This window comes from Panicum virgatum, chromosome 1K, assembly GCF_016808335.1.
Source record: "Panicum virgatum strain AP13 chromosome 1K, P.virgatum_v5, whole genome shotgun sequence".
In the NCBI taxonomy this organism is placed as follows: Eukaryota; Viridiplantae; Streptophyta; class Magnoliopsida; order Poales; family Poaceae; genus Panicum; species Panicum virgatum.
Genome location: NC_053136.1, coordinates 15036991 through 15056443, shown reverse-complemented (window position 1 = coordinate 15056443; position 19453 = coordinate 15036991). Strand labels below are relative to the sequence as shown.

Below are 19453 nucleotides of genomic sequence, written 5' to 3'. Positions count from 1 at the left end.
TAGGCTGTAATTAGATGCTAAATTACTACAATAATGCTACAGTAAATAACCTCTAATGACAGATTCATTAGTCTCATTAGATTCGTTTCGCGATTTACAGACGAGTTCTGTAATTATTTTTGTGATTAATTTATGTTTAGTACTTCAAATATAGAAATATGCATTTTTAAAAATTTTACGGAGCACAACCAAACACGCCTAGGTTCTGGTCGAGCTGGTAGGTGGAGCCCACCCCCACCCACGCGAGGAACGTGTCCCCGTCATGCACGGACCAGCCGTCCCGACCCGGCCCGTGGAAACCGCCGGTAACCTTGCCATTCCCGTCGCTCGCCGCCGCGGCCGCCGCCGCCGTCTCGTAATTCGTGAATACTACTACTAGCCGCTACCCCACCACGCCCCCACGAACTCGCCCCCTCCGTCCTCCCCGGCCCGGCCAGCGGCGCCGCCCTCGGCCGGACCCTTCGCTCCGGTAAGCTCGCCCCTGCTGCCTGCTGCTCTTGCTCCGCCCCGACCCCCCCGATCTACCCTGCTGCCTCTCGGTCTGGTCCGGTTCAGATCCGTTCCGGTTCCCGGCTGCTTCCGCCTCGCTCCGGCGATTTTGCTCCGCTTCCGGGCCTGCTCAGCTGCGAATTGTGGCCTGTCGTGATGCGGAGCTACTCTCATGCTTGGAATGCGGATTCGGCGTCCTGGTAGGGTGCTTCGTCTAAGCCAACCTTGCCTCTGCCCAAAGGATCGGGGATTACAGCCTTGTTGATTCGGTTTAGCGCTGGAACTTTTTTTTGGGGGGGGGGGGGGGGTGGCAGCCGAGGGAATTGGGAACGCCACCTTTATCATCTCAGTAATAATAGGAAAAAACTGTCCCTATTAGCATAAGCTTTCTAATTCCTTAATCGGTCCATTGGATTGCCCTTGGTTACTTACGCCTGGTGCCTAATCTGCAGCTCATCTGTTGGCGTCATGCTTAGGCCTGAGGATTCTTGTTCATTTTACTTACTAGACTGTTACCACTAAATGAGAATCTGCACAGTTTGATGATTGCTTTGCTCTCTATGCCTTTTGAAGGTTCTTACGTGTATATGGTTGGTGATCTCCAGGGAGGTTGATGCTTCCATGCTGCACTTGAAGATTTGGTCAGCTGTTGACGCCTTGCTGGCGCTGTTTCTCCTCTGGGATTAGAAGGAAACCATGGCAGGCCGAGAGGAGAGATATGTGAGGTCAGCCTCTTGTTTTATCCTCTGATTCTACATGGCATCAGAACTGTTGTGAAAAATTGCATCATAGTGCCACAAGTTTAGTTTGCATCATAAATATCTTAGCGACCTGCTGTCTTATTTTGAAAGAAAATCTTTCCATTGTTTGAAGGAAACCCTGCTTCAGTGGAAATGTGTGGTGCCAGATTCATTCTATGGTCTGCAGAAAATTCACATATTCTGAGTGCTACCTTTTCTATTGCTTTTGTTATGCCCAGGTTTCAGGACTGGAGATCAGAGCAATCTGTTTCTGTTGTTTCGGATAGGGTAGTTTCAGAAAAAGGGCATAACGTCTTTGGGTTGCTAAAGGGCAGAACTGCAGGGGCCTTTTCATTCCTAGGGAACTCTTCACATTCTGAAACTCTAAACAAATCTGCTTCGGAGGAAAGGAAGCGCAAAACAAGAGTTCTTGATCCCCAAGGGCCATTTCTGCAGAGATGGAACAAAATATTTGTGATATCATGTCTTTTTGCAGTTTTTGTGGACCCATTGTTCTTGTATATCCCGGTAATCAATGGTGACAAAAAATGCATTCACTTGGACAAGAAGTTGGAAACCGCAGCAAGTATCCTGCGCTTTTTCACAGATATCTTCTATTTACTCCATATAATGTTTCAGTTCAGGACGGGCTTTATTGCTCCTTCTTCTAGAGTGTTTGGTCGGGGTGTCTTGGTTGAGGACACGTTTGCAATAGCGAAGCGGTATATGTCAACATTTTTTCTGGTTGATTTCTTAGCTGTTCTACCCCTCCCTCAGGTAAATGACATACCATCTACTTAGTGTTTCATAATTGAGTTACTCCCTCTAGTCTCACTTGATGTTTCGGAAAAGATCCAGTCAAACTTTTGAAGCTTCGACTACGTGTTACTCCTTCTGTCCCAGAATATAGCTATTTTTAGGTTTTTTTCCAAGTCAAACCTTTTAAAAATTTACTATAGATGATTTAAAAATCATAAACATTGATACTATGAAAATGATATTAGTTTATTCATACCGAAACCAACTATCATAACATGTAATATTTTCTATTTAAAAGTAATTATTTTTGGAGATATTATTGGTCAAAGATGGAAATGTTTGACTTTGTCCAAGTCTAAAAGTTGCTATATTTTGGGACGTAGGTAGTAGTTTGTAATAAAAAAAAACATGTGTGTAGATATGTCTTGAAAATGTTTCCTATTCTCATAATGCTTTTCAGATTTTATAAATATATTCTAGTAGAAATTAGTTGTCAAAGAATAAAAGATACATATGAGACACTTTGTCATGTCCAAAACATTGAGTGCTTTTGAGTGTACGGAGTATCCAGCAACATGCAGTTGTCTTTTTTTTTTGCTAGGATACATGAAAACTTGTAGAATTATTAATGTGCACGCACTTCAGGTCTAGTTCACTCATACACAATGATGACTTAATGAGAAGCTGCAAGAAAATGCTGTTGTTACCAATTTTAGGATACTTTACTAAGCTTCAATGCACCAATGGCCCAGAAGACTGACATATATGTAAATTGGTGCAAGTTGGGCAACAAAGTGAAAATCTGTAAATTCATATAGAATTGCCTCCATTTATTGGTGCTCGCTCCGGATTGTTAATCTGTTTTTGCGAGGTGGCTGGTCGTGGTCGCCTAGATTATACAGTGTGGTGCGAATGTAACCTTATTTCCTTCATGTTGGGTGTGTTGGGGAAGGCCTCTTTGATCTCTCCTCTGTATATATATTTCTGACTTTTTAGTGAAATGGCACACAACTCTCCTCCATTGTTAGAGAAAAAATAGAAGGGATTGCTTTTGTTTCCCAGTTTATAACTTTAGATCTCTCCATTAAATGGTTTAGATTTGATTCTCCTTTTTCTTCATAAGTCCCTGTTACTCATTGATGTTTGCTATCCTTAAATTCCATGTAGTTGTAACTACCTGTGATGTTTTCACTATCAGGTATTTGTGTTGGTGGTGCTGCCTCATCTCGAAGGTTCTGAAATTATGAAGGCAAAAATTGTACTACTGATTATTATTATATGTCAATATGTGCCTCGACTGCTCCGAATAATACCACTTTACCTTCAAATCACAAGATCTGCTGGCATACTTACAGAGACAGCATGGGCTGGTGCTGCTTTCAACCTGATAATTTATATGCTTGCCAGTCATGTAAGTCCCCTTGACACATTATTGGCAAGAAAACATTATTTAGTGTTTGCACTTGCTCACTAAAACCTTATCTTCTGCCTTGGTTGTAAGCTGTAAGACAATGTGTGCACCCATACCTTTCACCAGGTTGGGGACAATTCCTAAACCTTAATCATATATTCGTATCTATGGACAAAGAGCAAAGGTTTATGGGACGCTTCTTACAATTTTTGCATGTTCTGGTGGCATTCTGATGCAGAATCTGCCTGTCAGGAAATGAATCTGAGAAGAATTCGAAACATACAACTAGAGATGCCTACACTAAACGATTGTAAAAATATTTGCATAATTGTAAAAAATATTTGGATACCTATTAAAATCAAAGTGGCAACCATCAGTTGCCTTACAATATGAGTACACATTTCTAGTCACAAATTTGGGAATGCGCAACATCGTAAAAAGTTACTAGTTCAGTAACCAAGAAGAAAAACAAATACTAGAGAATGTAATATGTAAACCACCCAGTTTGTCATCATATAATGAAGTGCTCCATTATATGGCTCAACTCCATATAACTCGATGAGATGGCTAACCTCCTGATAAATGCATTTAATTTCCGCAATTTTGTTGTCTGATGCTACAACTGATTACAGGGCTTTGGAGCTCTTTGGTACATGCTTTCCATCCAACGATTAGACTCCTGTTGGAGACAAGCATGCAGCAATCAGACTGGCTGTCATCCTACATCTTTATATTGTGAGACTAATACATTTGGAAATAATGCTTTCTTGCAACATGTTTGCGCAACAAATAGCGATGCCAAGCCAGACCCGACATTTGGAATTTTTCTACCAGCTCTCCAGAATGTTTCAAGTTCAAATAATTTCTTCGAGAAACTATTCTATTGCTTTTGGTGGGGGCTACAAAATCTAAGGTTTGCTTACAAAAAGTTTAACTTCCACCTTCTTTTTCTTCAACATGCATTTGTTTATTGGTTCATCTATTGCAGTTCTCTTGGTCAGAACATGATTACAAGCACTAATACATTGGAGAATCTGTTTGCGGTTTTTGTCTCAACATCAGGCTTGGTTCTATTTGCACTACTTATTGGTAATGTGCAGGTACAGACAGTGTTTTTTTTTTGTCATTGATGGCATTGTCTTGTCATTCATGTGTTGCTGCATTAAGTGTCAGCTAATTAGCTATTAAAAAAGGTCAACCTATGTGAAGGATGTTTTGGATATCCAAAATTCTGCGCCTGCAATTTTAATTGATTGTGCTAATATCTCGTGGCATATTGTTGATGTATATTCACTTGATTTTAGTAAATTGAACGAATGGACATATCACATTTGTAAATAAAACTGCCTATGGATTCACTTGATAAAATCACATAAACCAATACTGACTGTACAGGAACACTGTGTTTACATGATTCTATGAAGTTGAGTGCTCTGTAAATGTAGGAGAGAATAATGTGATGTATTCCTCCAAACTCTAGAAGGGTGGGATATATAATTCCTATATATGGGCCTCTATACATGGGCTCTCATATACACCAACACCCCCCCGCAGTCTGAACTACCGGCGCAGCGGTGTTCAAGACTGGACAACAAGAAAGCCAACACCCCCCCCGCAGTCTGAACAACCGGCGCAGCGGTGTTCAAGACTAGACAACGAGAAAGTACACGCAGGGCAAATACTCCCCCACAGCCACACTATCCACCTGCTACGTTGAGGCTGGAGCGAAACTCCGAGAAGGTCGAGGAGGGTAGTCCCTTGGTGAAGATGTTGGCAAACCGGGAGGTGGTCGGGACATGAAGTACCCGAACATCGCCGATGGCGACCCTGTCGCGCACGAAGTGCAAGTCGATCTCCACATGCTTCGTCAGCTGATGCTGAACGGGGTTGGTGGAGAGATACACGGCGCTGACGTTGTCGTAGTAGACGAGCGTGCTTTTGGCGAGTGGGCTGTGGAGCTCCGCCAAGAGCTGTCGTAGCCAGGACGCCTCCGCTACGCCGTTAGCGACAGCACGGTACTCCGCCTCGGAACTGGAGCGGGAGACAACCGGCTGTTGCTTGGATGACTAGGAGACCAGGTTGCCGCCTAGGAAGACGGCGTAGCCGGAAGTGGAGCGGCGAGTGTCCGGACAGCCAGCCCAGTTAGCGTCGGTGTAGACAACCAGCTCAGCAGAGGACGAGCGGTGAAGAACCAGGCCGAGGTCCACAGTGCCATGGACGTAGCGGAGGAGACGTTTCAGCGCAGCAAGGTGTGACTCCCGGGGATCATGCATATGGAGACAAACCTACTGAACAACGTAGGTGAGATCCGGCCTGGTGAAGGTGAGGTATTGCAAGGCACCGGCCAGACTCCGGTAGACAGTACGATCAGCCACAGGATCACCTAGATCAGCAGACAGCTTCGACTGAGTGTCGACAGGAGTGGAGCAGGGCTTGCAATCAGTCATTCCAGCCCGCTCCAGAATATCGAGTGCATACTGCCGCTGGTGAAGGAGAAGGCCAGACGGGCGAGGCTCAACAGTGACGTCCAAGAAGTGGTGGAGTTGACCAAGATCCTTCATAGCAAACTCCTGCTGCAGAGAGGAGATGACGCGCTGAAGCAACTGCTGACTGGAGGCTGTGAGCACGATATCATCGACATAGAGCAGCAGATAGACAGTCTCATCCCCACGGCGGTAGATGAAGAGAGACGTGTCAGACTTGGCCTCGGTGAACCCTAATGTCAGCAAGAACGTGGCGAACCGAGAATACCAAGCCCGAGGAGCCTGCTTCAGACCATAGAGAGACTTGTTGAGCCGGCAGACCATGTCCGGACGACTGGAGTCCACAAATCCCGCTGGCTGAGAGCAGTAGACTGTCTCTGACAGAGTGCCATGAAGAAACACATTCTTCACATCCAGCTGGTGCACAGGCCAAGAGCGAGAGAGCGCAAGCGAGAGAACTGTGCTTACAGTAGTAGGCTTCACCACTGGACTGAATGTCCCATCATAGTCCACATCAGGCCGCTGGGTAAAACCCCGGAGAACCCAGCGAGCCTTGTAGCGCTCCAGTGTGCCGTCAGCCCGACGCTTATGCGTCCAGATCCACTTGCCTGTGACCACATTGCAACTAGATGGACGCGGCACGAGGTCCCACGTCTGGTTGGCAAGAAGAGCCGCGTACTCCTCTTCCATCGCGCGATGCCAGTGAGGGTCCGCTAAGGCGTCACGGACATAGGAGGGTACTGGAGAGACCTGCGGCTCCCCCTCGGTGGCGGAGAGAGTCGCGGCCTGAGACGCCATCCGCCGAGTCACCATGAGATGGATATGCCGAGGATTCCGATGGATGACTGGCGGGTGGTACACCACCGGCTTGACACGAGAGCGAGTCGGCGGAGGCGGCGGCGACGGCTTCGGTGTAGGCGCCGCCAGAGCCTCCGGAGCCGGAGGCAGCGCCGGTGTCGGAGCCGGAGGCGGCGCCGGTTTCGGCGCCGAACAACTCCGGTACACCTGCATCGGCTGAGCGTACCGCGCAGGTGTAGGGGAAGGCACCGGGGCTGCGCGTGGCGCAGCAGGAGACACCGGGTCCGCACACGGCACGACCGGAGGTCTGGGGGACACGCGTGGCGCGACAGTGGGCACCGGGGCCGCGCTTGGCGCAGCAGGGATCACCGGAAGCGGTGCCGGCGTACCGGGAAAACCTGCAGGGAAAGGACAGACAGGTAAAGGTGGTTGAACCATCAGGTCAGTCGAAAACAGGGACTAACTCGGGGTCAGGAGAAGGTGTGGAGGAGGTGGGGAAATCCGACTCGTCAAACACAATGTGTCGGGAGATGAGGACTCGGCGAGAGGTGAGGTCAAAGCATCGGTACCCCTTATGGTCAGGAGAGTAATCAAGGAACACACAACGAGTTGAGCGGGGCGCCAGCTTGTGTGGAGCAGTGGCGGAGATGTTAGGGTAACATGCACACCCGAAGACCCGAAGGTGGTCGTAGCGAGGAGGGGTACCGAAAAGAGCGTGGTGTGGAGTGGGAGTAGGAGAAGCAGTGGACGGAAGGCGGTTAAGCAAGTAGGTGGCGGTGTGGAGGCTCTCAGCCCAGAAGCGCGGTGGTAGAGAGGCCTGGATCAGAAGGGTGCGCATGACGTCGTTCGTCGTGCGAATCATCCGCTCAGTCTTGCCGTTCTGGGAAGAGGTATACGGACAAGACATACGCAGCTGAACACCCCCGAGAGAGGAAGAAGGAACGGGAGGTGGAGTTATCGAACTCACGCCCGTTGTCACACTGAACGGCCTTAATGGTGAGGCCGAACTGAGTGGACACCCAGGTAAAGAAGTGGAGGAGGGTAGGGGAGGTCTCAGACTTGGCGCGCAGAGGAAAAGTCCAAGAGTAATGATAAAAATCATCCACCACCACCAGATATTATTTATAGCCAGAAATGCTGAGTACAGGAGATGTCCACATGTTACAGTGAACAAGATCAACGGCATGCGCAACATGCGAAGAAGAAGAAGAAAAATGAAGTCTAACATGACGACCTAACTGGCACACATGACAGAGGTGCTCAGCAGGAGCCCTGGTACATGGAACATCGGTACTACGACTGAGCTGAGCCAAAACGTCGCGGCCGGGGTGTCCAAGCCGGCGGTGCCGGGTGGTGGAAGACGGCGTCGCGGCAAAAGCAGCAGACGAAGAAGAAGAAGTCGAAGGAGGAGCAGCGGAAGCAGGAAGACGAAGGGTCTAAAGGGGCCCCGAGATGTCACATCGGAGGAGCGGACGTCGGGAAGCCGAATCCTTCACAGTAAGACTAGAAGAGTCAAATTCGATAGAACAAGAATTGTCAGTAGTAAACTGGTGAATGGAAAGAAGGTTGTGAACCATCTGAGGAGCAACAAGGACATTAGGAAGACGAAAAGAACCAGGAGCAGAATCCACGGCAGTGACAGGAAGGCAAGACCCATCACCAACCATGATGGAAGAAGGACAAGAGGGGTGTGGGGGTCGGACAAAAGAGAGGATACCGGCATCAGGGGTGGTGTGGAAGGAGGCACCCGAGTCGGCGATCCACTCAGTGCTGACCGGCGGCGTCAGTCCCATGATGTTGAAGGACTGCGCCAGAGCGGCCTGGTCCCACCCCTCAGGCCAGGTCGGCTGCTGGCTGGGCTGAGCGGGCAGGATCCAGGACGGCGCGAATAGGGGAGCAGCACCGGTGAACATGGCAGCCGGCTGGAGCTAAGGACGAGCCCCCCTCCCTCCTCCCGGACCCTGAAAGGGCCACATCGAGATGCGCCCTGACCATGGGTTGCTGAAGGATGGCCAGGGCGTACCTCCAGGGGCAGGGGCAGGAGCAGGAGCCGGAGTCGGCGCGCCCCACGGCCCCCAGCACCGCCACCGGTACCAGTACCCCCAGAAGCAGGGCCACCAATACCACCACCACTCCGTCCCCCCAGCCGACGACGTCCACGGCCCCTCCCCACCTCCGGTCTGCCCGGCGGGAGCAGCACCAAGGAGGGAGGTGGCAGGAGCGGCGGAGGAAGCCGGTGGAGCAACAACGACCGCGGTGGGGGTGGATGAGGACGATCCGGGCGCGAGACCCCTGGTGATCTCCTCGAGGACGAGGTCGTCCCGGACCTGCAGGAAGGAGGGGAAGGGCCTCTGGCGGGTGATCCATGTCTTCAGGTGGACATAGGTGCTGCTCAGGCCCCGCAGGACATTGAGCACCAAGACCCGATCAGACACCGGACACCCGAGGTCGTGAAGAGCATCAGCTATGCCCTTCATCCTCCTGCAGAACTCACCAACGGAGAGGTCCCCTGCTTGAAGGTGAGGAAGGTGGCGTCGAGCTGGAGAGCGCGGAACTCGGCGTTGCCGAGGAACTGCCCCTCGAGCGCCACCCAGGCCTGTCGCGCGGTGCCGCCGTGGGTCCTGACGATGTCCTGAAGATCTAGGGAGATGGTCCCAAAGATCCAGGACATGGCGACGCTGTCGAGGCGCAGCCACACCACGCCCCGCGCCTCGATCGGCATGTCGAGGAGGACGTGGTCGTCGAGGGCGTAGCGGCGGAGGGCGAGGAGGACCTGGTCTCGCCAGCGTCCGTAGGAGGAGGACGTGGGGTCGAGGAGGACGGTGACCAGGGCCCTGATGTTCTGGACGCCGGCGGCCTGGAGGTGGAGCTAGGCGACCATGGGGTCGGTCGGGGCGTGCCGGGGTCCAGATCCAGCGGGCGGGGTCTGGTGGGAGGAAGAGGCGCCGTGTTCGGGGACGACGGACAGCTGGCCGGTGGAGACACGGAGGTAGTGCTCCGCCTCGGCGACCCGGAGAGCGAGGGCGTCGGCTGTGGCGCGCTCGCGCTCCCAAGTGAGGGCAGCCACGCGGACCCGCTCCTGAGCCGCCGAAGCCTCGGACTTGGCGGCGAGGAGAGCCGCGGCGAGAGCCGCGTCGGCCTGCTGCCCACGGAGTGCAGCGGCGGCGAGCGGCGCATCCGCGGGGGCCATCCCGAGGCCAGGCCACGCGGGATCGGCGGCAGCGGCGTTGGCGGCGGGCTGCTTGCCCGCATCGACATCGGCGCGGTGGGCCGCAGCGGCGGCGGCGGGATCTACAGCCGGCGCTTGCAGCAGGGGCTGCAGGGCGGCTGGATCGGCGCCCGCGGCCTGCAGCAGCTGCAGGGCGGCGGGATCGGCGGCGGCGTCGGGCAGGGGGCCCTGCTGCAGGTGCCCGGCGGCGGCGGATGCGCCCGCGGCCCCCCAGCGGCGGCGCCTGCTGCGGTGTCCGGCACCGGCTCAAGGAGAGCCAGCGCGGCGGTCGGGCCGTGCCATGCCGGTGAGGGCCAGGCGGCGGTGGCAGCAGAGGAGCCGGCGGCCGGCTCGGCGGGACGGGGACCCGGCGCAGGGGCGGCGGCAGAGGAGGGGAGGGGAGGGAAGGAGGAGAGAGGAGGAGGCGCCGGCTGCCGGCGGCCAGCCATGGCTGCGGCGGCGGCCGGCGGCGGCTGGAGAGGGAGAAGAGAAGAGAGACTATGATACCATGTAGGAGAGAATAATGTGATATATTCCTCCAAACCCTAGAAGGGTGGGATACATAGTTCCTATACATGGGCCTCTAGATGAGCCTCTATACATGGGCTCTCATATACACCAACAGTAAATACATACCTTGAGTAAAAAAAAAGGAACTACACTGATGGAAAACCTGGAAATGAAAGCATTATAAAAGTTATTTCTTTAAAAGAGAATAAGTCTCTTTTATTTATCTTTAATATTAACATTTTCCTCAAACAGCTAACTCCATACATTTTCCTCAAGCAGCTAACTCCATATTCTGTATATCTGTATTAGCTCTGATGTTACTGTTTTACACCGAGAAAAGTATCAACTGTGATTCTAGTCCTAGATATGGGGCCAAGCCCTGTAGTATGTATGCAAGAGTTACTGGTGTTATGGTGGACACCACAATCATGTGTCTCTAATCAGAACTGATGCTTGTAATGGCTTGTTTTTTCCCCCTTGAATAAGCAGGAGAACTGCGTATCATTGCATTAAGAAGAAGAGCAAAAGATTTACAAGACACCACACCTGTAATTTTTTTTTGAAACTGTACAGCGGGGAGGCCCCCACTGTGGTAATTTATGGAAAAAGCACCACACCTGTAAAGGCTTGGTTGCTTTAAAAAAAAGTAAAATAAGCTTACATAAAATTTTCTTCATTCCTTAATGATCTTAAACGATCTTCATTTCAATACAAATAACAAGCTAGACGAGTCCATTTTCCTTTATATATCAGCATCTCTGATTTACCAAACATTTACCCTGCAGTGTATCATGTTTTTTTAAAGACAGAAGCTCATTATTTCAGTCAAAATCAGGGATTATTAATTTAATTATTTAGTTATTAACTAGGCAGCTAAGTTGTATACGTACCATATTATCCTAATTTTCTTTTCTTTATGGTTGGTGAATTACAGACCTATTTACAGTCAGCCTCTGTGCGTATAGAAGAAATGAGAATGAAAAGGCGTGATACAGAGCAGTGGATGGCACATAGGCTACTTCCTGAAAATCTTAAGGAGCGGATTATGCGCCATGAACAATATAGGTGGCAAGAAACAAGAGGTGTCGATGAAGAGGGCCTTCTTACAAATCTTCCCAAGGATCTTCGAAGAGAGATAAAGAGACATCTTTGTTTGTCTCTTCTGATGAAGGTACTTAAAACTTTTGTCTCATCTTCTCTCGTGTCCCATCATTTGGTATATGGAAATGGATGCATACACATACTCCCAAGCACATTCCTTGAGATAGCATTTATCTACTGTTTCCATACAGACCGGATATTTGACCCCTTTCCATGTAGACATGTAGTGATAATATATAATTATATATACATATGCTGATATGCCTAACTTTATTTCCCAAGAACTGTAAGTTATTTAAGTAGTCGGTGCCGACACTCTTGTAGTGTAGTGGTAAGCTCCCCAGTTGAGGGAGACACCAATGAGGGTTCAAATCCTGGTAGCACCAAAAAAATCCCCGCTGGAGCGGGGGCTTCCCCTGCTGTACAGTTTTTTTTTATTTAAAAAAATCCCCTCTCTTGCAACCTAAAAAAATAGTGTCACCTGTGGTTGTTTTGGGCCCTCCTACCAGAGGCAGTTGCGGTGGTCGCCAGCCCAATGGGTTGTGGTCGTCCGAGGTTATGGTGCAGCCCTATAGGGTGAAGCCAGAGTTTCAGGGTTTTCTCTGCCATCTTGGCTGAGGTTCCTTCTCATTTGTAATACTGCGGGGTCGGTTTTCCCCCACCAGCCAAGTTTAGTATGCATTGTGTTAGCAGATAGTGGCTGTGGTTCTGTTCTGCATCAGGTAGGTTCTCATCTGGGCTTTAGCGCAACTCTGGCAGTGCCTAAAGTTTGACACCTCTCTGGTTGGAATGTATGTGTTAGCAAGCAGAATGGTTGATGCAATCATATGCCCCATGTATTATTTGGTATAGGCCTAATGAATGCAGTGGCAGAGTTACAGCTTGGTACTGGGGTCTGCCGACCCCGACGAACTTAGAAGATTTTAATGGACAATCACTGTAGATAGCTACAATTGTTCTTAATGACCCCATCATATTTTACGCAAGACCCCGGTGACCTTCTTGTCTTGCTTTGCCCCTGAATGGATGCTTTGAACTATGTATGTGATAAGGTTCTACACCACTCTTGCGGTCTTGCCTCATGGACAAGCAATATTGTCCTATCATTTGATCATCTTCATCTGCTCTTACAGCATTGCTAAACTAGGACAGAGCTTGATTCAATTTATATGCTGATTGCTAAAGAGAGGTGGAAAGAAAAAAAACAGTTACATAATGTTATTGGGTAATTGATATTGACTAGGGGTGTGGATTTGTGGTTCACATTTTTGAGAAACTAGCACCCTAATTAAGCTAAATAGGGTTGGTGGAGACCCTTAGGGCCATCCATTCGCACCCCGAATATTGACTGAAACGACAATATCTGGAAATTAGACTCTTTAGCTAGCTTATTCACCATTTATGTTCTCTTTTTTTCTCTCTTGAAACTCAGCAAAGCTAGCCACACTTCGTCAACTGTTTAAAGGAAATTAAGCAGTAGGAAAACTAAGCTCTAGAAAGTTGCATGCTATCACCGCAATGTCAAGTCCCTTCATAATGTGTCTGAACTCTGAATTGCCATAAAATGCACTGAGCTTAGATTTACCCCTAACAAGTTGAAAGGCAGTTAATAACTTTCCAAAGACCTTATTGAGCAGAAAAGATTCTGATGGAGATCTTTAGGTTACTTGAGGGACCTATACATCTGATACTTTGAGTTCGTATATACTTCTTTCTTTTTATTTTTGTTCTTTGATCAACAGATGCTATTTGTTGTTAGCATTTCCATCTTTAACCCATTCCTTTTCTATTTGCAGGTTCCAATGTTTGAAAACATGGATGAGCAGCTCTTGGATGCTATGTGTGATCGTCTAAAGCCCATGCTGTACACGGAAGGAAGCTGCATCGTTCGTGAAGGTGACCCAGTGAATGAAATGCTCTTCATCATGAGGGGAACACTAGAGAGTACGACAACAAATGGTGGACAGACTGGCTTCTTCAACTCTAATGTTCTAAAAGGTGGCGACTTCTGTGGTGAAGAGCTCCTCACATGGGCCCTTGACCCCACTTCAGCATCGAATCTCCCTGGCTCAACTAGGACAGTGAGGACGCTGACTGAAGTCGAAGCTTTTGCTTTGAGGGCTGACGACTTGAAGTTTGTTGCCACCCAATTCAGGAGGCTTCACAGCAAACAGCTCCAGCATACCTTCAGATTCTACTCACAGCAATGGAGAACTTGGGCTGCTTGCTTCATACAGGCAGCATGGCACAGATACTGCAGAAAGAAGCTTGAAGAGACTTTGTACGAAAAGGAAAAGAGGTTGCAGGCAGCAATTGTATGCGACGGCACTACTTCGCTCAGTCTTGGTGCAGCGCTCTACGCTTCGCGTTTTGCTGGTAACATGATGCGGATCTTGCGGAAAAATGCCACCCGAAAGGCCCGTTTGCAGGAAAGAGTGCCTGTAAGATTATTACAGAAGCCAGCAGAACCCAACTTTTTTGTTGAAGATCAGTGATCTCATCTTTGGGGGCACCCTGTAACAAGCAGAAATTATTCATGATCAAACCGGTACAAAACTCACGTCTTTGGGGGCACCCTGTAACAAGCAGAAATTATTCATGATCAAACCGGTACAAAACTCACGTGATTGGATGCTGCACAAGTGTACATAGATGGACCAGGTGGTCTAAAGCCGTCTGGTTTGAATCACGGAATTCAATGTGTATCTACGATTCTTTTATCAGACACACCATATTAAATTATTAATTCTGCATACAAGATGCATGTATTTATATTTTATTAGCATACCAGATTTTACCTCTTGTGAATCTCGAAAACAGAAGATACTGTAAATGTAACTGATCAATAGTTTGTTGATTTTGGGATGTGCTCGCATGTGAACTGTGAGAGGAAGCGATTAATATGAACTGAAAAAGGGTCCGTGAAATGATGTAGAGTTATATCAGTCGTAACTGCTGTGGGCAATATAGCATTTTAGAGTTAACTCATCTGTGTCTGCACTTTTCAAATAAGAGAGAACTGCTCCTCTGTTGCAAAAAAAGGAGGATACTGTTGCTTCAAAGATAGTGCTACTTAAGTTGCGTATCACTACTGTCAAAGATACTGCTGCTTAAGGAGCATGACACTACTGATCCAGAGTTGTCATCGCTGGCTTGTTTCATGAATCATGATCCATAAAGCATTGCATGTCTGTTCCTATTTTCTCCTACCAGCAGTGGCGGACGCAGGATTTTCATATTGGGTGTACATACAGCGGAAGAGCTATTCTAAAGAAAAGCGAAGAATCCATAAAAGAGAGCATAATATAGGCCTGGTCCGACCTACACTTCGGCCGCCTTCTTTGGAAAGGTAATAAGAATCACCAGAAATTTCAGTCTAAAGTACCTAGTATTCATTTCTATGTTACCCACCAAGTCTACCGTTTTGAAAACGAAAACAAAACATACTATAGGAACAAAAAAAAAAGAAAGAAAGAAGCTAGAGCTGCAAAAAGTGCTGAAAAAAAGTTCTACTTACACGACGACATGGGCGGTTGCAAGATTTTCATTAATTTGACTCGATCGCGCCTCCCATATTTGACCAAGCGACCTTGCGTGCGGCACTGCTTCTGAACCTCCAGCACCTGAGTGCCAGGCAGGCCCCTAGAAGTCTTCTGTACTACTCAGTGACCAGACTCGGGGGCCTGTTTGGGACAGAGTTTGCTTAGCTTATAAGCACAAGAAGCAAAATAGTCCTGCCGAACCCCTGGCGGACGCGCTTCAGCCCACCGCCCACGATAGCAAAACACAGAAAGTGAACTACGCGCAGCCAAATCGCAGAAGCGACTCCTTGACTGCCTATCGCTTATAAGCCCACCGAGCCCAGCGATTTTTTCACTCGCGGTTCCAAACAGGTCCTCACTGCGCCGACAGTGGTGCAAAAAGTTCTTCCGCCGCTTTTAGACGGTGCATCTTCGGAGCTTAATTGTAGTAACTGGGACTTTAGTCCCGTTGACTCTGTACTCTCTTCTCAGTAATCAATATGGGTCGTAAAAAAAAAGACACACATACATTAAAGCGCCCTTGCGTGTGCTCTGACAACATTAACGTTGGTAGGAGTATAGCCGAGTGGACAACATTATACAGCTGAGTCGTCGATCTATTCCTCCACCGATGGCTCCTGTTCCCTCCATTCCTAAACAAGTACTATATATGGTTTTATCTTTTCGAATTTATTCCAAAATAAATATAATTCTCATTTTTTAGTACAACTCTATCTCTATCTCTCTCCTCCGTCACTCCTCGTTTCTTGTGCACTCTCTATTTTTTCATTCTTTCTCGTGTTTGGGAGGACTTCAAAAGCAACTCCGGCTTCAGCTGAAGCCCTCCCAAACAGTTTTTTTTTGACCGGCTATAGTGGTGAAGCTGGCCATGAAGCCGTTTTCGGCTTCCACTGGTGTGGTGAAGCCGCAAAATCATGGCTTCACTAGCTTCATAGACGTTTGCTTCCACCGAGGTGGAAGCAAAGCCAAAATGGAGAAGCCGTTTTGTCAAATGTTTTCAAAACAGTTTCAGCTCCACCAGTAAAGCCGCTCTGCTAGTGAAGACCATATCCATTTTTGGAGGAGTCGGAGCCCTCCAAAATAGACCCTTAATTCCCGTGCCCAACTCCTAAAACCCATTGACCACAAGGAAGACCATGACTATAGCCAAGTCATCCTTCTCAAACTAGGAGTACTTCATCACATGGGAAAAATTCTCGTTGCTCGCTCCCTCATTTTCCCCTTTCTACAGGACTCCCATGGCGATTTTGAGAGAGGCCTCCTTTTCCCGCGGCGATCCGCCGGCCCCCTCTCCTCCGAAGGCCTCGGTCCGTTGGAGATGAGAGGGTAGCTGGCTCGGCGGGTGGATGTAGATTAGCTGTAGATCTAGGCCTTCTAGCTTGTTTATCCCGGCGGTGGATGTGTCCCCATCTAGGTTTAGGTCCCCATATGTGCTTATCCGGTGGCGGCTGCGGCTCGGTTGGTGCTTCCCCCGGCGTCACGCATATATGGCTCTTCCTTCTCCTTCGTTTCGGCATTGCTTCATGCATCGCCGTTGGGGAGGAGTTTTGCTTCCTCCAAGGTGGCTCCGATGTCTTGTGCTCTGGCCGTCGTGTGAGGTCAGGGGTCCCCACCGCGATTCATTGGGGGAGACGACAGAGGCTTCGTGGAATAAGGTACTCCATATTTCTCTCTCCTTCGTCGATGTGTACTCCGGTGCCGGCATCGAACCTGTGAGTTGTACAGGAGTGAGTTTCTTCTTCCTTGGCATTGCTTCCGGCGTTCTGTTCGCTGGTTTTGGGGTGGCGACCTGGTGCTCTAGGTCTAGGAAGGTGGAAGCAGGCGGAAGAGGGGCAGAATCAGGGGAGCCGACGACTGATGATCTTTCCTCGAGAGTCTCTTGCAATTTTCCAAAAATTGGAGTCCGCTCTCTATTTTCGAAAGGTGAAGATGGAAGGTTAAAAGATTAGGTGCGTCGCTCACTAGGGACGGAGCTACATGTATTTACTGATGTCAGTTGACATCGATGATTTTATGCAAAATCAGTGACTAATCATTGTTTTGCGCTGTTTATGTGCGGAGCTGACAACGTTGTGACATAGAGCTGACATCAGTGGCTTCGTCTGCTGGCTCCGCCCTTGTTGCTCACGACCTGGCGGTGAAGCATTGACGGCAGGCTCTACTGAGGAAGACGATGACCAACGGCGGGGAGGACCTTGCTGTAATTCTTATGTTACTCAGGGACCTTTTTGTAAGAAAGGAATGTAACGTGCTCTCTTTCTTAATAGTATAAGCTACAACATATATCATGAAGGAGTTGAACTGGTTTGATCTTTGATGCTTGTTTGTTGAAATCATCGAATGAGCTCCCAGGATTATTACCGCTAGATGACATTGTGCATTTGTGTAACACCTCAGGTATTAATCATCCATAATTAAGACTAAGCCCAGCCATTAGTTTTGAGAAAAACCTAAACGATAAAACTCACTGATCAAATTTCTTGGCTCAGTTCAGTTGGACCGGTCTGACCGGTCGGGGCGACCGGTCTGACCGGTTGAACCTGTTTTGTGGGTTTTGGGCCCACATCATTTAAGCCACTCTTCTCTCTCTCCCAACAAATCACTCATCCTCACCATGCTCAAGCCACTCTTTCCCGAGCTCTCTCCCTCTCATTCCCTACCCAAGCCCTAAGCTCCTCAATCCTCCCTCTCCCTTGATTTCGAGGCCATGGGAGCTTCGGATTTGTGTAGGTGATCATCTCCTCCACGTGCTCCTTCCTGGGGTGCTGTGGATTCCAAGTTCTTCGTGGGGAAGAAGCCATTCAAGGTAATCAAGCTTGGGTGGATTGATCTCCTTTTCTAGGTGGTTCTAATTGATTTCCTTTGGTCAAACGTGTCCGCTTACATCCCTGAACTAAAGCCTAGAAGGAATTTAGATTTGGTGGGCTAGATAACTCATTCAAGGTAAGTCACCTAGGGTTGGGTGAATTCACCTTTTTGGAAAGGTTTTAGTCGATTTTCTTGGGTCAAGATCATCTATATTCATCTCTGAATTAGGGCCTAGAAGGGATTTAAAAGTTGTGGGCTAGTTTAGCCGCGACTTAGATTCCAGCTTTTGGTCTGGGTTGGACCGGTCTGACCGGTCGGAGGGACCGGTCTAACCGGTAGGGGTCCGGACAGTCCGGCCATGTGTTCGGATACTCCGGGTTTGTGGTAGTCTGGACATTCCGGGTTTAGGTCCGGATTCTCCGGTCTTGGGAGTCCGGATACTCCGAGAATACGTCCGGATACTCCGGATTTTTGGTCTCGAGTCGTACACAGGCCAGACCGGTCTGACCGGTTTGGTATACCGGTCTGACCGGTGCTAGCAGGGCTGAGAGGGTTCAATTAGGGTTAGTTAGCACAATTGAATAGAAATTAATTAGGTTGTTGGTTACTTGTAATTTTTATAAATCATGCATGCATTCTCTCATATCATATGCATATGCATACGTGTAGCAGCCGCGGTGGAGGAAATTGTGTATGAGGTGGTTGCGGAGCCACAGGAGCCACAGGGGCAAGCCCTGCAGCAGGAGGATCGTGAGGAGCCGGCCCAAGGCCCAATCCACCCTAGCACTGAGCAGCAGACGCAAGGGAAGCCCCGGTGCACAACCTATTAATTTAAATTATGACACACACACACACACACACATATATATATATATATATATATATATATATATATATATATATATATATATATTACTTGTGCATTACGTATAGGAATTGGTTGAAACCCTAGTTGCATGATCCCTAGGTTTTCTTGAGTTTATACTAGTATGTTAGGATGGTAGTAATGCTATGCTTAAGAGTTCTCGGTAGAAGTCGAGTGACTTCTTGTCACTCGCGAGATATAGATGTTTAAAAGTCGAGTAATTTCCGGTTACACGCGAGATATGAGATTTATTTATATTTCGACACATGAGTTGTTGAAATGGATATAGAATGCATGGAAATTTGAGACTGGACGGGAATTGATGATGATGTATAGGTATATCAGCAGGACAGGGTTCCTGGGTGTCTTAGTCCCGTCTGAGTCGGTTAAGGACCGTACCATTGTTGGTCCTGCTGATCATGTTTGAACTGTACTAACCGCATGCCGGGAGTAGGAGGTAGTCGAAACCGGTAAGTCTAGTACTGCCTCGCTTCGAAAGTACAGAACTGCATCACCACCCCTTAGGACGAGTCGAGTAGTCGCGGAGAAATGGGATGCATATGTTTACTTTTGGTGGTCTCACGTTGAGCTCGGCTGACTATATGAAGGTGGGGTGGTTCTGTAGTTCGAGGCGGGGAGGGGAAGGGTTGGTGCGTGTGGTCCGACGGGGCATACGCGTGCCGTGTTGGTTAGGTCTACCTTGCAAGGTTAAATCGAACCGATTCGCCGTCAGTCGCTC

The 19453-nt window shown here is 48.7% G+C and overlaps 1 protein-coding gene across 3 annotated transcripts; it reads left to right on the top strand.

Annotated features, from left to right (window-relative positions):
• Positions 1-247: 247 nt before the first annotated feature.
• On the top strand, positions 248-14483 carry LOC120696770 (cyclic nucleotide-gated ion channel 1-like). Of its 3 annotated transcripts, XM_039979769.1 has the most exons (9): positions 315-469; positions 1063-1214; positions 1469-2006; positions 3187-3399; positions 4032-4312; positions 4388-4499; positions 11333-11569; positions 13296-14028; positions 14091-14483. In XM_039979769.1, exons 2-8 carry the CDS (start codon positions 1186-1188, stop codon positions 13992-13994), a joined length of 2109 nt encoding a protein of 702 aa, XP_039835703.1. In that variant the 5' UTR covers positions 315-469; positions 1063-1185; the 3' UTR covers positions 13995-14028; positions 14091-14483. The 3 variants fall into 3 exon arrangements, with proteins under 3 accessions (XP_039835695.1, XP_039835688.1, XP_039835703.1); XM_039979761.1 differs by having other exon boundaries at positions 248-469; positions 1095-1214; positions 13296-14483; XM_039979754.1 differs by having other exon boundaries at positions 293-469; positions 13296-14483.
• Positions 14484-19453: the final 4970 nt, after the last annotated feature.

Coding starts and splice junctions, on each gene's coding strand:
- LOC120696770 (XM_039979761.1), top strand. CDS start 1,186: ATGGCAGGCCGAGAGGAGAGATATGTGAG. Junction 4,500..11,332: donor TACTTATTGGTAATGTGCAG/GTACAGACAGTG, acceptor GGTGAATTACAG/ACCTATTTACAGTCAGCCTC. Junction 11,570..13,295: donor GTTTGTCTCTTCTGATGAAG/GTACTTAAAACT, acceptor TTCTATTTGCAG/GTTCCAATGTTTGAAAACAT.